This window comes from Myotis brandtii, unplaced genomic scaffold, assembly GCF_000412655.1.
Source record: "Myotis brandtii unplaced genomic scaffold, ASM41265v1 scaffold44, whole genome shotgun sequence".
Lineage (NCBI taxonomy): Eukaryota > Metazoa > Chordata > Mammalia > Chiroptera > Vespertilionidae > Myotis > Myotis brandtii.
The window spans coordinates 3,817,755-3,838,166 of record NW_005366833.1 but is presented as its reverse complement, the minus strand read 5'-3'; the positions used below and the strand labels follow the sequence as shown (position 1 = coordinate 3,838,166).

Below are 20,412 nucleotides of genomic sequence, written 5' to 3'. Positions count from 1 at the left end.
GCAACCAATCGATGTGTCCCTCTCACATCAATGTTTCTGTCTCCCTCCCCCCTCCCTCCCTTCTACTTTCTCTAAAAATCAATGGAAAAAATATCCTCAGATGAGGATTAAGAAAAACAAAGAAAAATAATTCTCCAGTACATAATGAACTCTGGTTTCTCTTCTTAAGTTTCCAAGGATTAAACTCTCTTTGATTTTCTTCTCTTTCCAAGGGAGGATTGTATGAGACAGTGAATGAGGTCTACAAACTGGTCATCCCCATCCTGGAAGCGCATCGAGACTTCCGGAAGCTGACCTGCACTCATGACAAGCTGCAGAAGGCCTTTGACAGCATCATTAGCAAGGTAGCTGGGGATCCTGGCCAACACAGTTACCTGGCAGCAGGTGACCCTGACCTAGAGATGCTTAGCCCTCCTTCCTCTCTAGGGAGTGATCTACCTTGAGCACATCATGACTCTAGTTCTCACCTTCCAAACAGAAAAGGGCTGGGAACAAACAAGAGCACTGACCCCAATTCAGAGTATGAAAGAAGGCTGCTCAAATTACTTCACAAGCCGGCAATGTGAGAATCTTTTAGATTCACTTAAAAGAAGTCCTAGAAATTTTTCATGGGATTTCTTTTGTTATTATTTCCAAAATTCATTTCATAAACATTAAAATTTTTAAGGCATGATTTCTGTTTATACTTTCCATAGAAACAAACTGCTTTATAACACAACAGTGAAAGACTCCCATCCTTGGCAATGCAATGAATCCTCTTGAAGTACAAAACTTAGGAGAGGTTTTCTTATTTTGCTCATTAGGGTCATAAGAGAATGTTTGGAACCTACTTCCGAGTTGGTTTCTATGGATCCAAATTTGGGGATTTGGATGAGCAAGAATTTGTTTACAAAGAGCCTGCAATTACCAAGCTTCCTGAGATCTCTCATAGACTAGAGGTAAGAAAAGTGACTCTGTGTGCATGGCCTTGAATACTTTACCAAAAAAGTTAGAGTTGGTCATTATGAAAAAAGACAGTCATGGATTTATCTTTGATATCTATATACATTTTCCCACATTGCATATATAATATGAAGGTATTAGGTGAGATCATGAGGTAAAGCAAGATTTGGATAGTTTTCTCCTAAGATTCTGTGTATGCTTGTCAATGTTTGTAAATTTATAGGGTGAATATTTATTTTCCAGACTATCCAAAACTCAAAGTCATGTACTTTCTTGTAACCCTTGCCAAATTTTAGTAAGAGATTTTCAGATTGAAGATTATTACCTTGACTTTGAAGTAATCCGGCCAAATGACTGAATTACCCTTTGAAAATGCTATGGCCATCCTTTTGGTATCCCTGGACAACACATCCCACTTCTGACACAGGGATGCTCACAGTAGCCACACATGGACTGTGGCATAATGAACTCTTCCTGCTGATCCAAGGAAAATAAGAGTCAGTATCACAACCCATGGGCTGGCAGCCCCAAGTTCAACCTGCTGGTACTACATATGTTCCAGCATGTAGCAGAAGGGAGCAGCATGTTCCTGGAGGAAAGGCTGAAGAAAAAGGGAAACAACATAAAGAAAAGTGAGGGGGAAAAAGGAAGCAAACATTTAAAGAGCTAAGCACCAAGAACTTAGGAGGAAAGTCAAGGAGTGCCCCCAAAACAAAACCCTCTCAGGGTGAATAACTGGGGTCCCCTGAAATGCTGACAGCAATTAACCAGAGATTCACTCCTCGCTATTGCTTTGCATTTAGGTCCCACTATGACTATAAAACTTAAAACACCTTTGTTGCCAAGTTTCTTCTCATACTATCTACTCATGCCAACTAAGACAAGGGACTTTAATCCTTACATGGCTCAAAGAAGCAATGGCCCAGAGTAGTTAGGTAACTTACCCAAAGTCATTGAGCTCATGAGGAGAACTAGCAATTGACCCCAGGATACTTGGCTTCTTAATGTTTCCCCAACTTAGGGCTAGAGGTATATAGTTGGTCTTCTTGTGCGCTGTGGTTTGTCACATTATGGAAAGGCTAGTGACCTCCAAGTTCCTAGGGTACAACAGGCAAGAAGTGAATAGTGTCATACCCCTGGAGCTGCTTCAGGAAATGTGATGGCGCTGGTTGCATTTGAGGTGAAGCATGCATACTGTACGGAAGCATGTATCGGTTTGCAATGCTGCACTTCCTTATGTTTTTACTTTTGTCTCAGGAAAGGCTGAACTTGCCTCATTAGATCAGAGGGACTTTCAGTGATCAGTAAGCAAGTTGTCCCTTACACTTGTTCCAACCTTATTCTACTTCTGAGAGATGAAGACTTGCATTACATTAAAATAACCTTTCTAATCTGTCGGTTTCTCTTACCTAGGGATTTTATAGTCAATGCTTTGGTGCAGAATCTGTGGAAGTGATAAAAGACTCTGCTCCTGTAGACAAAACCAAGCTGGATCCTAACAAGGTATGGGGATGTTTGCAAAAAATAGCCACCAGGCTCTGATTCCCTTTGCTCTACCCCAAGAACATAAAATGACCTCCTCTGGTGGGCTCTTCAAGTCATTTCAGTGCAGCCAACTCTTTCTGTCTAGGGTTCAACTGCTATTTGTTTAGCTCTTAAAGAAACCATACTCAAAGGTAGGAATCATAATAAAAGCTACTGCTTATTAAACACCAGCTCTGTACCTGGGACTGCATTAGGCCCTTTACATACATCATTGCATTCTCCGATGACCCTTTGAAATAGGTGTAGTTATTCCTATTGTACAGGCAAGAGAACTGAAGTGTGAAACGGTTAAGCAACTCTCCATGGTCACTCAAGTGCCGAAGCCAGTACTCAAACTCAGAGCCCTTCATCCTCAAAACCACACTCTTAATAAAACCCTCAATTTAAAACATGTTAAAAAGGTGCACCCGTTCTGGCTGGATGGCTCAGTTGGTTGGAGCATCATCCTGGATACCAAAAGGTTGCAGGTTGGATTCCCGGTCAGGTCACATACATGGGTTGCAGGTTCGATTTCTGGTCTGGGCATGTACGGGAGTCACCCAATCAATATTTCTCTCTCACATTGATGTTTCTCTGTCTCTGTCCCTCCCTCCCTCCCTCACCCCCTCTCTATCTTCCCTCCCTCCTTCCCTCCTTTCTTCCCTTCTTTTCTCTTCCCCCTCACCCCCCCCTTCTCTCTCCCTTCTCATTTCTAAAATCAATAAACATGTCCTCAGGTAAGGATTTAAAAAAATGATGCAACCTTCTCACTGACAACTTTTTCAGGCTGCAGGTAGTCCTTCCAGGCAAGTGCAGGCGAATGTGCTGTTGGGGTATGATGCAAAGGGCTTGGCGTTCAGTTTCCTCACTTCTCATGTGAGGGTGTGTCCTGTCTCACCCCTAACTAGGTGGACTACAGTACACTCGGACACTCACCACAGGAGTTCGCATCACACACCACCAGTGACAGGCTCAGTCCTCCATAGGACTGCTCTCACTTGAGACACCAGCCTCAAGTAGGGCCCCTGAGCTACCCACACTTCTATCCAGATGGCTACAAACCTGGACATTCCTGTTCACCCCTCAGATTAGATAATTCACTAGAATGGCACAAAACTCTGAAAAGTACTATACCGACACTGTGCCTAGAAACGCAAAGATCAGATATATTCTTTACTAGAGGCCCGGTGCACAAAATTCATGCACAGGTAGGGTCCCTAGGCCAGGCCGGAAATCAGGGCCGATCTGTGGGGCGACCGGTGGGACAATCGGGGGAGGCCCCCGCTGGCACCCACCCTGGCTGGCCTGGGGCCTGTGAGCTGGGGGCAGTTCCTGCATTAAGCGTCTTCCCCCTGGTAGTCAGTCAGCATCACAACGACCGGTCGATCCACTGGTTGTTCTGCCATTCGGTCTATTTGCATATTGGACTTTTATTATATAAGATTACACCACAGAAGGATGCCTCCTGCCCAGCCCATAGACATATGTTCATGAGAGAGCGTTCTAAACTGTTGGAAATAATGCAAGGTCAAGGAATTATTAAGGGTTGGGGACAGAGGAGCAGTTGCAATCTGGCAGGGCTACACGATGAAGAGTCCATACTCTTCTCCCAGTACTGTCCTCCAGGATATTAAGAAGATGATGCAAGTAGGGAGGAATGGGCCAAACGTAATACTTTGTTTTTCTGCATATTTCAGAAGACTTGCTCATTTTAGACACATCCCCTAGTCTAGGTTTGAAGCATTAACTGGTCAGACCTTAGCTAAGCTTCAGACAGAAATGTTTGAGGTCTTTGAAAGTGGGAATTGGCCGTGTGCCCACAATGATCTGTGCACAGCACATGCTCTGGAGAGTCACTGGTGACACCCCTGACACAAGGTGCTCTTCTTCCCTCTTTTAAAATGCCCTGAGTAGGTTGTAAGAGTTTAAATAAGAAACTGAACCCAGAATTATGACCCGATTTCATCACACTAAATAGTGATTTATGCTCTGAGATCAGTGACCTCACCCATCCATTTCAATGGGCGGGTGTTGTAAACGCTATGGTCATTGTCATTGTTTTAGTTTTTTAAAGAGACCTTCTTTCTTAGTTAAGTGCCCTCATTCACTCTGTGTGTGTGTGTGTGTGTGTGTGTGTGTGTGTTTTAATGGGGTACATGCAATAAAAATTGGCTCTTTTGGTGTTCTATGAGTTTTGACAAACACATGTAACCACCACCATGATCAAGATATGTAAGAGTTGCATCACCCCAAAGTATTTCCCTGTGCACCTCTGTGGCCATTTCCTCTCTTTGCTTTAAGCCCCTGCCAGTCACTGATCTGTACTCTGTCTCTGCAATTGTTCCTTTTCCAGAACGTCATGTCAATGACATTCTACAGGAAATCCATGGAATCCCACGATAGCCTTTTGAGTCTGGTTTCTTTCACTTAGCACAGCGCACTTGAGACTCATCCATGCTGTGGTAGTTTGATTCTTTGTATTGCCGAGTAGTATCCCATTGCCTGGATGTACCACCATTTGTTTATCCATTCCCCACTTGAGGAACATTTGGGTTGTTTTTAGTTTTGTCTATTCTGAATAATGCTGCTGCAGACATTTGTGTACAGGTTTTTACTTGAACATACGTTTCCATTTCTCTTGGGGATGCACGTGGAGTGGGATTGCTGGGTCGTGTGGTCAGTGTAATCTAACTGTTTGGTAAAGTGACTGTACCATTCTGCAGTCCCACCATCAGTGTATGAAAGTTTCAGCTGCTCCCCATCTTTGTCAGCACTTGGTGTTGTCAGTTTCATTTCGTTTGGCCATGCTACCAAATGTGCAGCAGTCATGGTTGTTCTGGGAAGGAACGTTTGTCTCTTTGGACTAGCAGTTTGCAAACTCTCATACCAAGTTCCAGTTGGCTCAGTCAGGAGGGGTGGCTTGTGGATGTGACTCTACAGAGACATACTGCCCTCTCCTTCTCGCTGTGCTGTCTCTCCCTGGGGTGGAGAGGAGGCCTGGCTGATTGCTGAAGTCTCCCCGATGCACTCAGCTTCTGTGGCCGTAGGGAACTCAGAGGGTGGTGCCTCGGCGCTGGTTCCAGCATGCCTCTCCAGTGCGTCCTGGCTGGCTGTTTGCAGAATCGCTCAACTCCTCCTTCCCCTACCTTTTCTCCCTCAGGCCTACATACAAATCACCTTTGTGGAGCCTTACTTTGATGAGTATGAGATGAAAGACAGGGTAACCTACTTTGAGAAGAATTTCAATCTGCGGAGGTTCATGTACACCACCCCCTTCACCCTGGAGGGGCGGCCGCGGGGAGAGCTGCATGAGCAGTACCGGCGGAATACCGTGCTGACCACCATGCACGCCTTCCCCTACATCAAGACCCGCATCAGCGTCATCCAGAAGGAGGAGGTAATGGTCCCCGCTGGGGATGGGCTCTGGACTGAGGCTGCCACCGAATGAGTGGGCAGCACAAGCCTCCTTCATGGCAGACGGGAGTGAAATCTAAAAAGGGACACACTGGAAATACCATTTTAGTGGCTGTTCTCTCATTCTTGTGGTGCCAGGGGATTCCATTGAGGCAGCTACATATTTCATAGCACTACTTTATATTTAAGTAGTTTCTATTTTAAAGTTCTATCTTTAATATAAATGTTTACAGAATTATAATTCAAATATGTATTTTAATGATACATTTGTATGAACTGTATATATTTACATTTTAAACACTTTGTATTAAGTCTTTATATCTGTAAAGGCTTACAGGTGAGTTAGGCGCAGTCGGGTGGTTAGTTATTAGAGACAGGAACGGCAGGCAAGCAGCCCCAGGGACAAGGGGTGAAGCTGGAGGAAGGGCTCCATGCAAAGTGGATAAGGAGGCCCACTGCCTCCCAGACCCAGCTTCCTCCTGCGACATTGCTCAGCCCCCTGTCTTCATTCAGTTTCCTCATCTGCACACTGACAGGAAGGACCCCTCTCTCTTCTGGGGTTCTGTGTATGGGAGACGTCTCATCCATGGGACTGATCAAGAAAGTATCTCAGGCCACAGATCGTTCAAAATTAACCGTACTTTAAACATTTTAGTTTTACTTTAAAACACATCCATGTACACTTATTTGTCATTTATTTTATACAGGGCCAAACCTTCTCTGTGATTTGGGGTTGGGCTATCACAATTCAGCATTGTCTTATGTAAACCCCACCCATAATGCACTGTCTGTAACTTTCAGTTTTTATTTATATAAAGCAGAGTGAGAGTTTAAAGATCCTTGCTGGCAGAATCCTCCTGGATTTTTATGAATTTTTTTTAACCCTAGCCTTTTATAGTTGTCTTGTGCACACCTAATATGGCAGGAATTTTTATAGCAACTACTTTTCATAATGCTTTGCCCAAGCAATCAGCTTGGTTTTCATAGAAACAACTCTTTCCCTTTCCACACCCATAGTTTGAGCATTATTAGATTAGGTCATTCAAATAACAAGTATAACAGGCATAATCAAGTTGGTTAATAAACACAGGTGAATTGTGATGACTACACACCCACCGGGCAGAAGCAGAAGTGACTGAGCTCACTGGAGAGTGGCCCACATGCTCAGGTGTTCAGCAAGCGCATCAGATAGTGGGTTTCACAAGGGCAAGGAAAGCCTGAACTAGTGACTCCGTTAAGAGGAGGATGGTTTCGAAGGCATCTGCTGTATTTCTTATTGTTTTGGACTTTGGAACACTAGGACATAAAGGCATAGCACAAAAATAAACCCATGGTCCCAAGAGGAGCCTTTATAATTTTTCTTGGCCATCTGTTGTTCTCTGAGAACTTCAATATATTCGTTAGGGCTGTTTTAACAAAGTCCCACATTGCGTAACTCAAATAACAGAAGGGATCTGCTGTATTTATTGCCTCCTAGTTCTGAAGGCCAGAAGTCAAAATTCAAAGTATTGGCAGGGTTGGTTCCTTGTGAGGGCTGTGAGGGAAGGATCTGTTTGAGGCCTCTCTCCTTGACTTGTAGATGGCCACCTTCTCCCTATGTCTTCATATTATCTTCTCTCTATGCATGTCTCTGGGTCCAGATGTCCTCTTCTTATAGGGACATAGGTCATACTGGATTAGGGCCCTTCTTAATGTCCACCTTTAACTTGGTTACCTCTGTAAAGACCTTATCTCAAATAAGGCCACATTCTGAAGTACTAGGGCTTAAGACTTTGATATACAAACTTAGGGGGACATGAATTCACTCATAACATTCAGGAAGGATCATATCCTAAACCAGCAGAACTTAGCAGCCAGCAGATTGACCCTTAAGAGAATTCTGTTTACCAGGACATTCAGGAAGGATCATATCCTAAACCAGCAGAACTTGGCAGCCAGCAGATTGACCCTTAAGAGAATTCTCTTTACCAGGAATGCAATGCACCTTCAGGGTAGTTGGAGAAGGCACACCTGATGCCAAAATCTTGCGTTATAGTGGGAAAGAAAATCTTGAGTGCTCTATTTTTAATAGCATGGATTTTAAATGTAGACATTATTACGATCAGATTCTGGCCTTCTCGCTTACTACCTGTGTCATTTTTATGGCACTGTCTTCACCTTACAACTCCCTCTTGGACTATAAAATGGAGAAAATAAGGAGGTTGTTTAAAGGAGTAAATAGTAAGCGTATGCAAAGTTCTTGGAACATAATAAGCCTGAGACCTAACATGAAGCGAGTCATGAGAAGTCTAGAAGTCAGACATACCTGTAGCAGGAACAGCAAGTGCAAAGGCTATAAGGGAAGACCAAGCTTGCTGTGGACACAAGAGGCTGATTTGGCTGGTGAGCAAGGAAGGTGAGGCACAAGGTAGGCAAGAGCAAGACGGGGTCCTGGTCTCAGAGTTTTACTTTACCCAGAGGGGCAGTGTCCAGCTTGGTATGGTCCCTGGTGTGACTTGAGCCTTGTCTCCTCTTGCTGTGCCCTCGCCCTGGCTTGTCTTATTCACACCTAGGCCTCAGTTACTCTGGTGCAGCCCAGGTCTCTCTCCTGCCCTCCAGACTTTCATTTCTGGCCCCTTCCCTGTGGTAAATGGCTCCTTCTTGTACTCAAGGTCTCAGGTCAAAGCCTGGGGGATCCTCCATGAGAACTGCCTCCAACATCCAATTGATCCCTGAATCATGATGCTTTACCCTAGATCAGTGGTTCTCAACCTTCCTAATGCCGCGACCCTTTAATACAGTTCCTCATGTTGTGGTGACCCCCAATTTCATTGTTACAAATTGAACATAATTTAAGCATAGTGATTAATCACAAAAACAGTATGTAATTATGTGTTTTCCAATGGTCTTAGGCAACCCCTGTGAAAGGGTCATTCAACCCCCAAAGGGGTCTCGACCCACAGGTTGAGAACCACTGATCTAAGGAGTAGCATTTTCTGACTTGGGACCAGACTCAGCAATATGATTGAGACCTGGGGTCCTATTGAAGAATGCTTAGTCATGACCAATTTAGCCAGAGTTGTTGCAGGGCTTGAGGCTAATCTAAGAAACCTGTAGGAGAATGAGGAAAGGGTCTGGAACATGCAACTGCTGGGTCAGTCATCAGATGAAGCCAGCATGCCAGGAGCCTTGCTAACTAGGAGTGACCTGGGATCAGGCTTCTTGGGCCACTTTAGACCAGACTGGATCTTCTCAGACCCATTAAAATCCTGACTCCCAAATTCAGCATGGATTAATTAACCCAGTCTCAGATGGAGGAAGATGCCAGCTTAGTACTCTGTCCAATGGACCACTTTAATTTCAGATCTAAATCCGCTCTTGTCCACACCTCCATACTCAGAAACTCTTGAGCACTGTGACTCTTTCCTCACTCAACACAATTGGACTCCCCTGCAAAATTCTGTGTCCACATAACGTCAAGGGAACAAAAATAGCCGAGAGGAGAAATGACTATTATATTTCCAAGATCAGAAAGTATTAGGAAGCTTTTGCTTTTGTAAGTCTCAATCCTTTGATGAAAATAGAAGACTGTATCAGCCCACAACCGTGGACTACATATGTACTCTACATTCCCCTCTAGGGCAACTGAGCAAATGAATCTGAATGGAAGGAGCAAGACAATCCCCGTTTTTAGAAAAGCAACTCAAAACACATACTCTTCGATGTAGTATTGTTATCTTTATATATGCAAGGCAACCTATTATTAGTAGCATTTGATTAAGAAAATACATTTATGCTTCTGAGTATTCTCTGAAAACTCCAGACTCCTCCTTGAGAATCAAAGATCCCTGAAGAGTTTAAGACCTCCCTTTATATTTTTATTTGTTCTGATCAAACCAACTACAAAATTAAATGTTCAAATTAAGAAATCGTGCCAAGATTTTCTTCCAAGTAATGTCGTTTTATTTCCAATGTGAGTATTATTTTCCTACTTTCTCCTTCAGGGACCACTGGAAGTAGCCCAAGTGTTTTTGGCCGAAATTCCAGCTGACCCAAAACTCTATCGACATCACAACAAGTTGAGATTATGCTTTAAGGAATTCATCATGCGGTAAGAAGGGAAATGGCCAGGAGTTCAGTAGAGCAGAGGTTCCCAAAGTGTGGTCCCCCGGCCAGCAGTGTCAGCAGCACCTGAGAACTTGCAGCAAAGGCAAATTCTCAGGCACCAGCCAGACCTACTGAATCAGAATCTCCAGTAAAACTCACCCAATTCAGTAAAACTCATCGACATGTACATTTACAATTGGTAAATGTTATGATCTGTCAGTTGCAACCTCAATACTAGTGGTAGGTGTGGAGCCTTCCTTTCCCCTCATTGTTTAATTGCTTCTCAGGTCCAATCGGCATGTGACAGCTTTTTAATGAATAGAGTAACGATTTTGTCCAGTGGTTTGCATCTTGTTATTTCTGCCCCGCCCCCCCTTCTTTCAGGCAGCAGAGGTGAGCCAGGAGTGGAAAATGTCTGGGGGAGTGAGCAGCACTCAGGTTTTCCCTCGAGTGAGCCCCAGCTTCTCTGCAGACTTGGGCTGCAGGTCGATGAGCCCAGATATGCAGGGTGAACATAAGTGCACCTTCCGACACTGACTGCTAATAGCGGAAATGTTCGCGGGCCAGGCGCACTGCAGCGGGTCCTGGCCTTTCTGACTCAGCCATAAAGAAGCTGGCAGGCCCACTGCTGCAGCCCGTTCTGCAGCTCTTCAGATGGCTGCCAAGTTGGGACTTCAATCCCCTCCTACCTTTTCCTACGATAAGAAAAAACACCTCAGGGTTTCAGGACCCAAGATGGACAGATACAACATTCTGTTTCCGCCCCTTCTCCCCAAAGCACCAAAACCCTTTTAGACACTGCAGTTGGAGCCAATCTGTGTTTAAATTTCTTCTTATATTTCTGTCTTGGTCAGCTTCGGCTGGTCTAACAAAATGCCATAGATCGAGTGACTTGAACAATAGCCATTGATTTCTCACAGTGCTGGAGGCTGGGAGGCCAGGATGAAGGTGTCAGCAGATTCAGTACCTGGTGGGGACCCTCTTGCCATCTTATAAATGGCCACCTTCTCCCTGCATCCATCTTACTGTGGAGACAGTAAGAGGGAGAAAGCTCTCTGGCATTTCTTCTCCTAAGGCCATTCATCCATCATGTGGATCTAACCCTCATGGCTTATTCTTCTTTCATCTATAATAATAAAAGCATAATATGCTAATTAGACCAGACAGCCGAACAACCTTCCGAACGTCCTTCCGGATGAAGCCGTGGCGGCAGGGCCAAGGCAGAGGCAGTTAGGGGCGATCAGCCAGGCAGAGTGGTTAGGGGTGATCAGGCAGGCAAGCGAGTGGTTAGGGGCAATCAGACAGGCAGGCAGACAAGCAGTTAGGAGCCAGTGGTCCCAGATTGTGAGAGGGTGCAGGCTGGGCTGAGGGACTCCCCACACCCCATGTACAAATTTTGTGCACCAGGCCTCTAGTATATATATAAACTTACACTATTCTAGAAACCAGCAAAATCATTAAAGATTTTCAGTAGTAGAATAACATGTTGTATTACATCATTTCCTTTTCCAGTTAGAAAAAAGAAGATCCCATCCCTAAGGCTTGTAATTTACAGCATACAATTGACTGGCAATGTTACTTAACCATCCTGACTAGATTTTAGCAGTTTTCAAACCCAAAAGAAAAGTTCTGAAAATGTGAGGGTGTGAAGAAAAAGGACCCCTCTTGCACTGCTGGTGGGAATGCAGACTGGTGCAGCCACTGTGGAGAACAGTATGGAGTTTCCTCAAAAAATTAAAAATGGAACTCCCATTTGACCCAGTAATCCCACTTCTAGGAATATATCCCAAGAAATCAGAAACACCAATCAGAAAGGATATATGCACCCCTATGTTCATAGCAGCACAATTTACAATAGCTAAGATTTGGAAACGGTTTAAGTGCCCATCAGCAGATGAGTGAATTAGAAAACTGTGGTATATCTACACAATGGAATACTATGCTGCTGTATAAAAAGAAGGAACTCTTACCATTTGGAACAGTATGGATGGAACTGGAGAACATTATGCTAAGTGAAATAAGCCAGTTGCAGAAAGACAAATATCACATGATCTCACTCATTTGTGGAATATAATGAACAACATAAACTGATGAACAAAAATAGAGCCAGAGTCATAGAAGCATCAAACAGACTGTCCAATCTAAGAGGGAAGGAGGGGTGGGTGAGGGGCAGGGAGGGGGGAAAGAGATCAACCAAAGGACTTGTATGCATGCATATGAGCATAATCAATGGGCACAGACAGTAGGGGGGTGAGGGCATGTGCTGGAGGGTGGGAGTGGCTGGGGAGAGGTCAATGGGGGGAAAAGGAGATTTAAGTAATACTTTAAACAATAAAGAATTTTTTTAAAAGTCTGTTCCTCAATACCTACAGTAAAAAGAGGATATGGTAAATAAACTTCCATAATTACTAAGAGCTAAATTTTAAGTTTCAAAATGTACCCTTTCTGATGCATTTAATGTATTTCACCTTTAGCCTAAAGTGAATGCTAATTTTTCCACACATTAAATCCTCCCTTGATTTGCTCTTCCATAACAAATTAATTTTTTTGATCTGTGAACAGCCTGAGAGAAGTTATTGTCCATGTATTTATAGAAAGTTCATCAAACAGGAGATTTTGGCACTTTGGGAAATACAATATCTTAGTTTAAGGATTTAAACTAAGCATTTAAAGATGAGAAAACAGGATTCCAATGGCTGTCATTGCACTGAGGAGTAGCGACTGGGTTTCAACCCCATCTCTGACTGCATGTAAAGCATTTAGCCCAGGCTAGGGCAGATAGTACATAGTATATGTTAGCTAGCTATTGTTCCTTTTGATAACACAGACTACAGAGGATTTAGTTAATTTTACCTTTGTGTTAGAGTAGACATCCTCAAGTTAGCAGTCAGCTCTCGCCGGCCTCTTGTAGCCATACTGTGCTACAAACCTGGGCCTCAGAGTCACCCTGAAACTGACTGTATTTTACATATGTAGTAGCTCCTAACTGTCCGTTAAGAAGCCATAAAAAATAACAAGAGCGATGTCGATTTCTCAGGATTCAAAGGCTACATGCCCTTCCTTCCCCTTCCTTGAAACCTTAGATATCCTACAATTTGCTTCAATTAATGTCAAACTTAAAAGATGAATAAAAATCCAGTTAAGGGAGTTCTTTTGGCTCCTGGCTGAGTTAAATCAACTTCATGTTCCACAGTGGGCTAATTCTGTGATGAAGCTACGGCCATAGATTTATTTTTGCCTGAGCCAGATAGCTTTCCCCTGCCCCACTGTCATCCTGAAAATGTGTGCAGTGGTAACAGGAAGAATTTGATAATCAGGTCTGAGTATCCCCATAACTTAAGTGAAATTTAGCACCATTGTTAGGAAAACAGTTTAAACCACGTCGATCACCGGAATCCTAGTCATCTGAAGGATGACTAAATTTCACCCATTATGTTATCCCTTCAAGGTTTGTTGATTTGTAAGTTCCCTCGAGTAGAACAGTATAAAGGGCAAGATTTATTATGTTTAAATAATATGAGTTTCTTCCTTGGTATATACCATACTGTGGGAAACCATGAAAAAACTAGGCTTGACTGTCCACAAGTTCAATAAACACAAGTTTGTGTTTTTTATGTTTTATTGATTTTTTTAGAGAGAGAGGGAGAAGGAGAGAGAGCTAGAAACATCAATGAGACAGAAAAATCGATCAGCTGCCTCCTGCACACCCCCTCCTGCACACACCTCCTGCAACTCGGGCATGTACCCTCACTGGGAATCAAACTGGTGACTTCTTGATGCATGGGATTGATGCTCAATCCACTGAGCCATACTGGCCAGGCAATAAACCCAAGTTTTTAATATTTTTTCTTTAATGCTCTGCAGGTTCACCATGGTGGGGCTAGGTATCGGTCTGCTTTTGTTGATTAGAGAATTTCTGTCTCTTTTCAATTCTGGAAAATTATCAGCTGTTATCTTAGAATATTGCCTCTTACTCGTTTTGCATTCTTTTAAACTTTCTTTTAGATGTGGATCGGGCATCTCTATGGTATCTCCAGATTTTTCAACCATTTTTTTCATATTTAAAATTTTTTTTTATCTCTTTGATGGTTTCCTTAGATCTGTCACATAGTTCATGAGTTCTCCAGTTGTGTTTAGTTTATTGTTTAACTGTCCATTGAGATTTTTCTCTTTATTTTAGTGACTACATTTTTATTTCTAGAAGTTCTATTTGGTTCTTTTCTGAAATTTTCCTGGTCTCTTTTTTCATACTCTTCCACTTTTTAAATCATGGATTTTATACCTCTTCTTAGACATCTATATTAACTTTAGTTTTTCTACATTATTCCATTGTCTCTGATTCTTATTGGGGTAATTCTCCTCCTTGTTACATCTGTTGGTTCTCCCTCATGGTAGTTGGTTTCCTCGGTGGTTTGTAATTTTTTATTGTGAGTTCATCTTTGGTAAGGGTTGTTCTATCAAGGGGTAGCCCATGGGCCCTGATTAAGAAACTGTTCCTCCAAAGCAACCTTACATCTATTCCCATCTAAGCCTTAGGTATTTTAATAATCTTGGTCTGGTTTTATAGTTAATGAGAGCACCCACAAGAGAGGAATGTAAATTAGTAACTCATACCCACATGTGGTACAAGCCTAGAATTTCAGTTTCTTTAGGTGACTTTCTTTCCTATTAATGGCCCCAAGCTGATAATAAACTTCCATTCCACCTCTCTGGACAGTTTGCAGCCTTTTTCTAGACCCTTTCTCACAGATGGGGTAGCTTTTCAGAGCTCTGAACTATTAGCAGGTGGCATATGCAGAATCCCACTTTGCCCTGGCCAAGGCTTCCTCACTTACCTTGTGTGGGCATTGAAACCCACCTCCTGCTCCAGCCTCCAGGGCCTGTAGGCAATCTTAGCATCCTAACAGGCGGTCCTCCTTGCGTCTGCCACGGCACCAGCTTCTGCTGTCACTTTGATTTTGCTTTTTCTCTTCCTTTCTGGCACCTGGGGTTTCCCCTTCTCTTTCAACAAATGTTTGCTGTGCTTTCTCAGCATTTCCATGTGTAGGTAGCAGGAGGGGCCTGAATGGCACCTGCTGTGTCTGCCCTGTCACCATAAATCACAGGGACGTTTTGTGAGCATAAGAGGTTCCATTCTTCAGTGACCTGAGTTTGAATCTTGGATCCACCACTTCCTCACAGTGTTATCTTCGGCAAGCAACCTAACATTTTTGAGCTTCAGGGACAACATAGAGATAAACATAGACTTCCCAGGTTTGCTGAAAAAATTAACCAGATAATGGATGTGAAGTTCCTTGAATAGCGCCTAGCACATAGTGAATCAGAGCATCAGTATCGCCTGGGCAACTTTTCAAAAATACAGATTCCCTCCAGGGCCTGTAGGCAATCTTAGCATCCTAACAGGCGGTCCTCCTTGCGTCTGCCACGGCACCAGCTTCTGCTGTCACTTTGATTTTGCTTTTTCTCTTCCTTTCTGGCACCTGGGGTTTCCCCTTCTCTTTCAACAAATGTTTGCTGTGCTTTCTCAGCATTTCCATGTGTAGGTAGCAGGAGGGGCCTGAATGGCACCTGCTGTGTCTGCCCTGTCACCATAAATCACAGGGACGTTTTTGTGAGCATAAGAGGTTCCATTCTTCAGTGACCTGAGTTTGAATCTTGGATCCACCACTTCCTCACAGTGTTATCTTTGGCAAGAACCTAACATTTTTGAGCTTCAGGGACAACATAAAGATAAACATAGACTTACCAGGTTTGCTGAAAAAATTAACCAGATAATGGATATGAAGTTCCTTGAATAGCGCCTAGCACATAGTGAATCAGAGCATCAGTATCGCCTGGGCAACTTTTCAAAAATACAGATTCCTGGGTGCTGCCCCTGAGAGATTCTGATTCATCAAGTCTGAGGTGGGGCCAGAAATCTGCATTTTTAAAAGCTACCTAGATGATCCTGATAGGCTGTCAAGTTTGCAAACACTCCGAGGGTTACTCAAGAAATGTTAATTGAGCCCTAGCAGGTTTGGCTCAGTGGATAGAGCATCGGCCTGCGGACTGAAGAGTCCTGGGTTTGATTCCAGTCAAGGGCACATACCTTGGTTGCAGGCTGGATCCCTGGCCCTGGTCAGGACATGTATGGGAGGCAACCAATCGATGTGTCTCTCTCACATCGATGTTTCTCTCTCTGTCTCTCTCCCTTCCACTCTCTCTAAAGATCAGTGGAAAAATATCCTCAGGTGAGAATTTATAGCGACAACAACAAAAAAGTTAATCATATCGTCATCCCTTATTTCTAAATGCTTCAAACACCTATGAAATGAAACCTCATTTTCTCCCCACCCTGATATGTGTATCTCAGATGTGGTGAGGCCGTGGAGAAAAACAAGCGTCTCATCACAGCTGACCAGAGGGAATATCAGCAGGAACTCAAAAAGAACTACAACAAGCTGAAAGAGAACCTCAGGCCCATGATCGAGCGGAAAATTCCAGATCTCTACAAGCCGATATTCAGAGTTGAAAGTCAAAAGAGGTAAGAGCTGGCGGAGAAGGCCTCTTCCTGGGGTAAAGGATAAGGGCTTGGGGCCCAGCAACAGGGCACACTCCACTGCACACGGGCTCAGAGGGAGGGCTGGGAGTGGGCTAGAGTCAGGGGAGCTGCCTGAGCTCAGTCTGTTCTGCTTCCATCCTGATCCCCCCTGTCCCTTCTCCTAACCTCACTGGGACCCCTCCTGCTGGCTGTTGGCCAGCCGTCTTCCCAGGCTGACTTACCGCCCGCCCGTGTATTTTCTGGCACAGTGTGAAGGGATCTCACACCTTCTCTTATTAGTTACTGAGTACCCCGTGATTGATGTCCTTTTCTAGTGGGTGATTTCCCCTTCCCTCTCTTTCAAAAGCGAATTGATCTTTCTTACCTCTGTTTTCTTTTTCTCTCTCTCTCCTTAATTTCAGAGACTCCTTCCACAGATCTAGTTTCAGGAAATGTGAAACCCAGTTGTCACAAGGCAGCTAAGAAAGGCTGTCTACACCCACGGAGACTGAGGCTCTGCGACCCCAGACAAGGACTCACCGGTACTGAAACCACTGGACGTTGGCCACGCAGGACAGACTCATGCTCCCTGGCCAGACAGCACTCTAGAAGATTTGGGGTCCAAGTGACCCCATGGGGTATTTTTTCCATTTGGGAGGGGGGGTGAGGGTAGCCGAGGGTGGTTAATCAGAATGCCTGTGTATTTATTAAAGAATCGTTTTCCACAGTGTTGAACAAAACAAGTCATACACACATCTCCTGCTGAGTGATCAGTTATTGTCTACCTGGAAGGTGACTTTCCTCTGGCCCGTATTAGGATTTAGAGGATCAATCCAAATTTCCCAAGGGAAAATGGAAAAGTTGCCCACCAGCCTATTCGAAGTGAACCTCATTCATCCCCTCTTTATGGGAAAAGAGGGTGAGCGTGCAGGGGTGCAAACCATGTTCAACAAATCTATGAGGGCCTTAAGGATCTAAGAATCATGATGGTTGGAAACTTGGGGACAGATTAATTATTTGTGAACTCGTTACCCTTTTGGTAGCGGTGAACTATTGTTATACAGTTGTTTTTGCTTTATTGTTACTGGTAAGTTAATTTAACCTGTGTTTCTAGAGGAACACACTCGCACTGATTTAGGAGATACATGGTACTCTGAGCGGCATTCCCTTAAATTGAAACCATTTTCCTGGTGCTTTGCATTTTTTCTTATGCTCCAACTTGCTCATTCTTTCTCTCCTCCTCAGTGGGACCAAGTTTATCTTTATAAAAGGGTAATATCTCTGCTTTCATATCGGCACACTGTGCTGTACGCTAGCATATGCATATCACATACAGTCTTCTTTGACTTCTTGTGACAATGTACTTTAGGAGAAAGATGAACAAAATTATTATTTGAGAATTAAATTATATATTTTTAATATGACTGATTACCTTGACTGGTATTAAAAATGTACTAAGAGTTGTAAACAAAAAGTTTCCCCTTGCAACTTGTGCTTTTTGTACTGACAACTCGTAATGCTTTGTACAGCACTTCAGAGATGAAGAAACATGGGTGACTGTGGCCTTGGCCAATCAGTGCTGTCCAGGGTCGGACCTCTTCTGCAATACTTATTCTTGGTGCTCCTGAGACAGAATTTAATTTGGATATGCCAGAACTTTTTGTTTATATCATCAGGTCTGCATGAATTTATATCTGGAGAGGGACTTTTTTTTGTTTTTAATTACTAAAGCTTAAGTTTAAGTGACAAACTTTGTTTTTTAAGCATTCAGGGCAGAACTCTTTTTAAACTATATTATATACTTAATTGCTTTCTTAAATGAGTATACATGATGTATATTTCATATCATTCCATATGTTGTTTAGTATCTTCTGTGTGGGAACTCCTGAGTGAGATGAAGGTTAAATACCATTGTCACTACCCTCCAAAGTGTCTCCATTTAGTGAGGAAGAGGCTCTGTATGCGATGTGTATAGCCGTAACACACAGCAGTCTACAACAGGCCTATGGAATATAACGTTTCCTGGGGGACTCGGGATGGCCATCATTATCAGCACCTATTCTATTCTGCTCTCAAACAACAGGCTTAGGTGCTAAGTTATAGGGGGCTGGCTTTTAATGCTGCAAGCCCTAATAATCCTAATAACCTAAGATATTCCTGACTAAATGTCCCTGCTTTTAGATACCTGTTGGTATCTTTTTTTACACAGTTGGTGCCACTTGCTGCCCAAGTGCAGGAACTGTGTTCACTGCTGCATTGCTGTTCCCTGGCCCAGTGCTCATCACACAGAAGATCCTCAATAAATACTGGTTGAATGACTAAGTGAATAAGTGAGTGTAAGGAGGCCTGCTTCTAGAACAGCACTGTCCAATGAAACATAGTGCAAGCCACATTAAAAATAATCATAAAAAGAAATAAGTGAAATGAGTTTTAATACTATGTTCTATTTAACCTCATATATGCAAAATATTGTCATTTCAAAATGCAATCAATATAAAAATTATTGATGAAGTATTTTACATTCTTTCATACCAAGTCTTTGAAATATGTATATATATTTTACACTTACAGATTTTACATTTAACACTTAATATCAATTAAGGCTAGCCACATTCGTATATATATTTTACACTTACAGATTTTACATTTAACAATATCAATTAAGGCTAGCCACATTTCAAGTGCTTAAGAGCCACATGTGGCAGGTGGCTACTATCCTGGACAGTCCAATTTTCAAAGCTTTAATTTCATGCCTCCTGTCCTTCAGCAAGGTAAAGGGTGCAGTTGTCACCATCTCTTAAGAATCTCGGGAAAATGAAACATGAATATACTGCATAGACCTGATTGGACTTTCCTGACATACATTGTCTTAAAGTCTATAATTCTATTCGGTCCTATCCATGACAACAGATTTATTTTTACAAAAACCTTTTAGGGCTGGCATTGGTCCTTATGATTGCACATCAGTAGTCAAAGACAGGGAGCCTTCATGACATGACCACTTACTTCCCTCAGGGTGAGTCGTTCAAGAGAAGCAAGACAGAAGTGGCAATATCTTTTATGGCCTAGCCCAGCCGTGGGCAAACTACGGCCCGTTTGAAATGAATAAAACTAAAAAAAAAAAAAAGACTGTACCCTTTTATGTAATGATGTTTACTTTGAATTTATATTAGTTCACACAAACACTCCATCCATGCTTTTGTTCCGGCCCTCCGGTCCAGTTTAAGAACTCATTGTGGCCCTCGAGTCAAAAAGTTTGCCCACTCCTGGCCTAGCCTCAGAAATCACAGTCCCTCATGTCTGCCAGAACAAACCACCAAGATCAGTCCACATCCCAGAGGAGGAGAATTAGGCTCTAAATTTTGAACAGAGGACTGTTAAATAACTTTAACATATTTTAAAATAACCATAATAGTGTACATTAAAATTCTGTATTTGTTGTCTCACTGGGATAAGTGGACAAAACGACTTGCCGCTAGAGATGACCAGCCTTGGAGCTCTGGCTGCTCTGAGTCCCTCCCAGAAGGCTGGGTGATCACCCTCAAGAAACATCTACAACCCAGACCACTGCTACACCCTTGGCAAGCCCTACCCTAAGGATAGCGATCTTTTATAAGAGACAGAAAATCAAACTTAAATCAGTATTTTAAATGGGTGGTTGAGTTCATTGGCTCACTTAGTTGAATAATCCAGAGGTAGTAATGGTTCAGACCCACTTTGATTCGGGACCCACTCATCATCTCAAGAAACATCTACAACCCAGACCACTGCTACACCCTTGGCAAGCCCTACCCTAAGGATAGCGATCTTTTATAAGAGACAGAAAATCAAACTTAAATCAGTATTTTAAATGGGTGGTTGAGTTCATTGGCTCACTTAGTTGAATAATCCAGAGGTAGTAATGGTTCAGACCCAGTTTGATTCGG

The 20,412-nt window shown here is 43.1% G+C and overlaps 1 protein-coding gene across 1 annotated transcript in view; it reads left to right on the top strand.

Annotated features, from left to right (window-relative positions):
* Positions 1 to 18,811, top strand: part of DOCK8 (dedicator of cytokinesis 8) — a gene marked incomplete at its 5' end in the record, with an annotated part of 68,564 nt that extends 49,753 nt beyond the window's left edge. Inside the window, 9 exons of the mRNA XM_014546322.1 lie at positions 213 to 344; positions 804 to 938; positions 2,356 to 2,445; positions 5,627 to 5,863; positions 6,210 to 6,217; positions 7,871 to 8,262; positions 9,838 to 9,970; positions 16,319 to 16,489; positions 16,909 to 18,811. Of these exons, the coding sequence (XP_014401808.1) occupies positions 213 to 344; positions 804 to 938; positions 2,356 to 2,445; positions 5,627 to 5,863; positions 6,210 to 6,217; positions 7,871 to 8,262; positions 9,838 to 9,970; positions 16,319 to 16,489; positions 16,909 to 16,969 (1,359 nt within the window). The remainder of the gene's footprint in view (positions 1 to 212; positions 345 to 803; positions 939 to 2,355; positions 2,446 to 5,626; positions 5,864 to 6,209; positions 6,218 to 7,870; positions 8,263 to 9,837; positions 9,971 to 16,318; positions 16,490 to 16,908) is intronic.
* Positions 18,812 to 20,412: the final 1,601 nt, after the last annotated feature.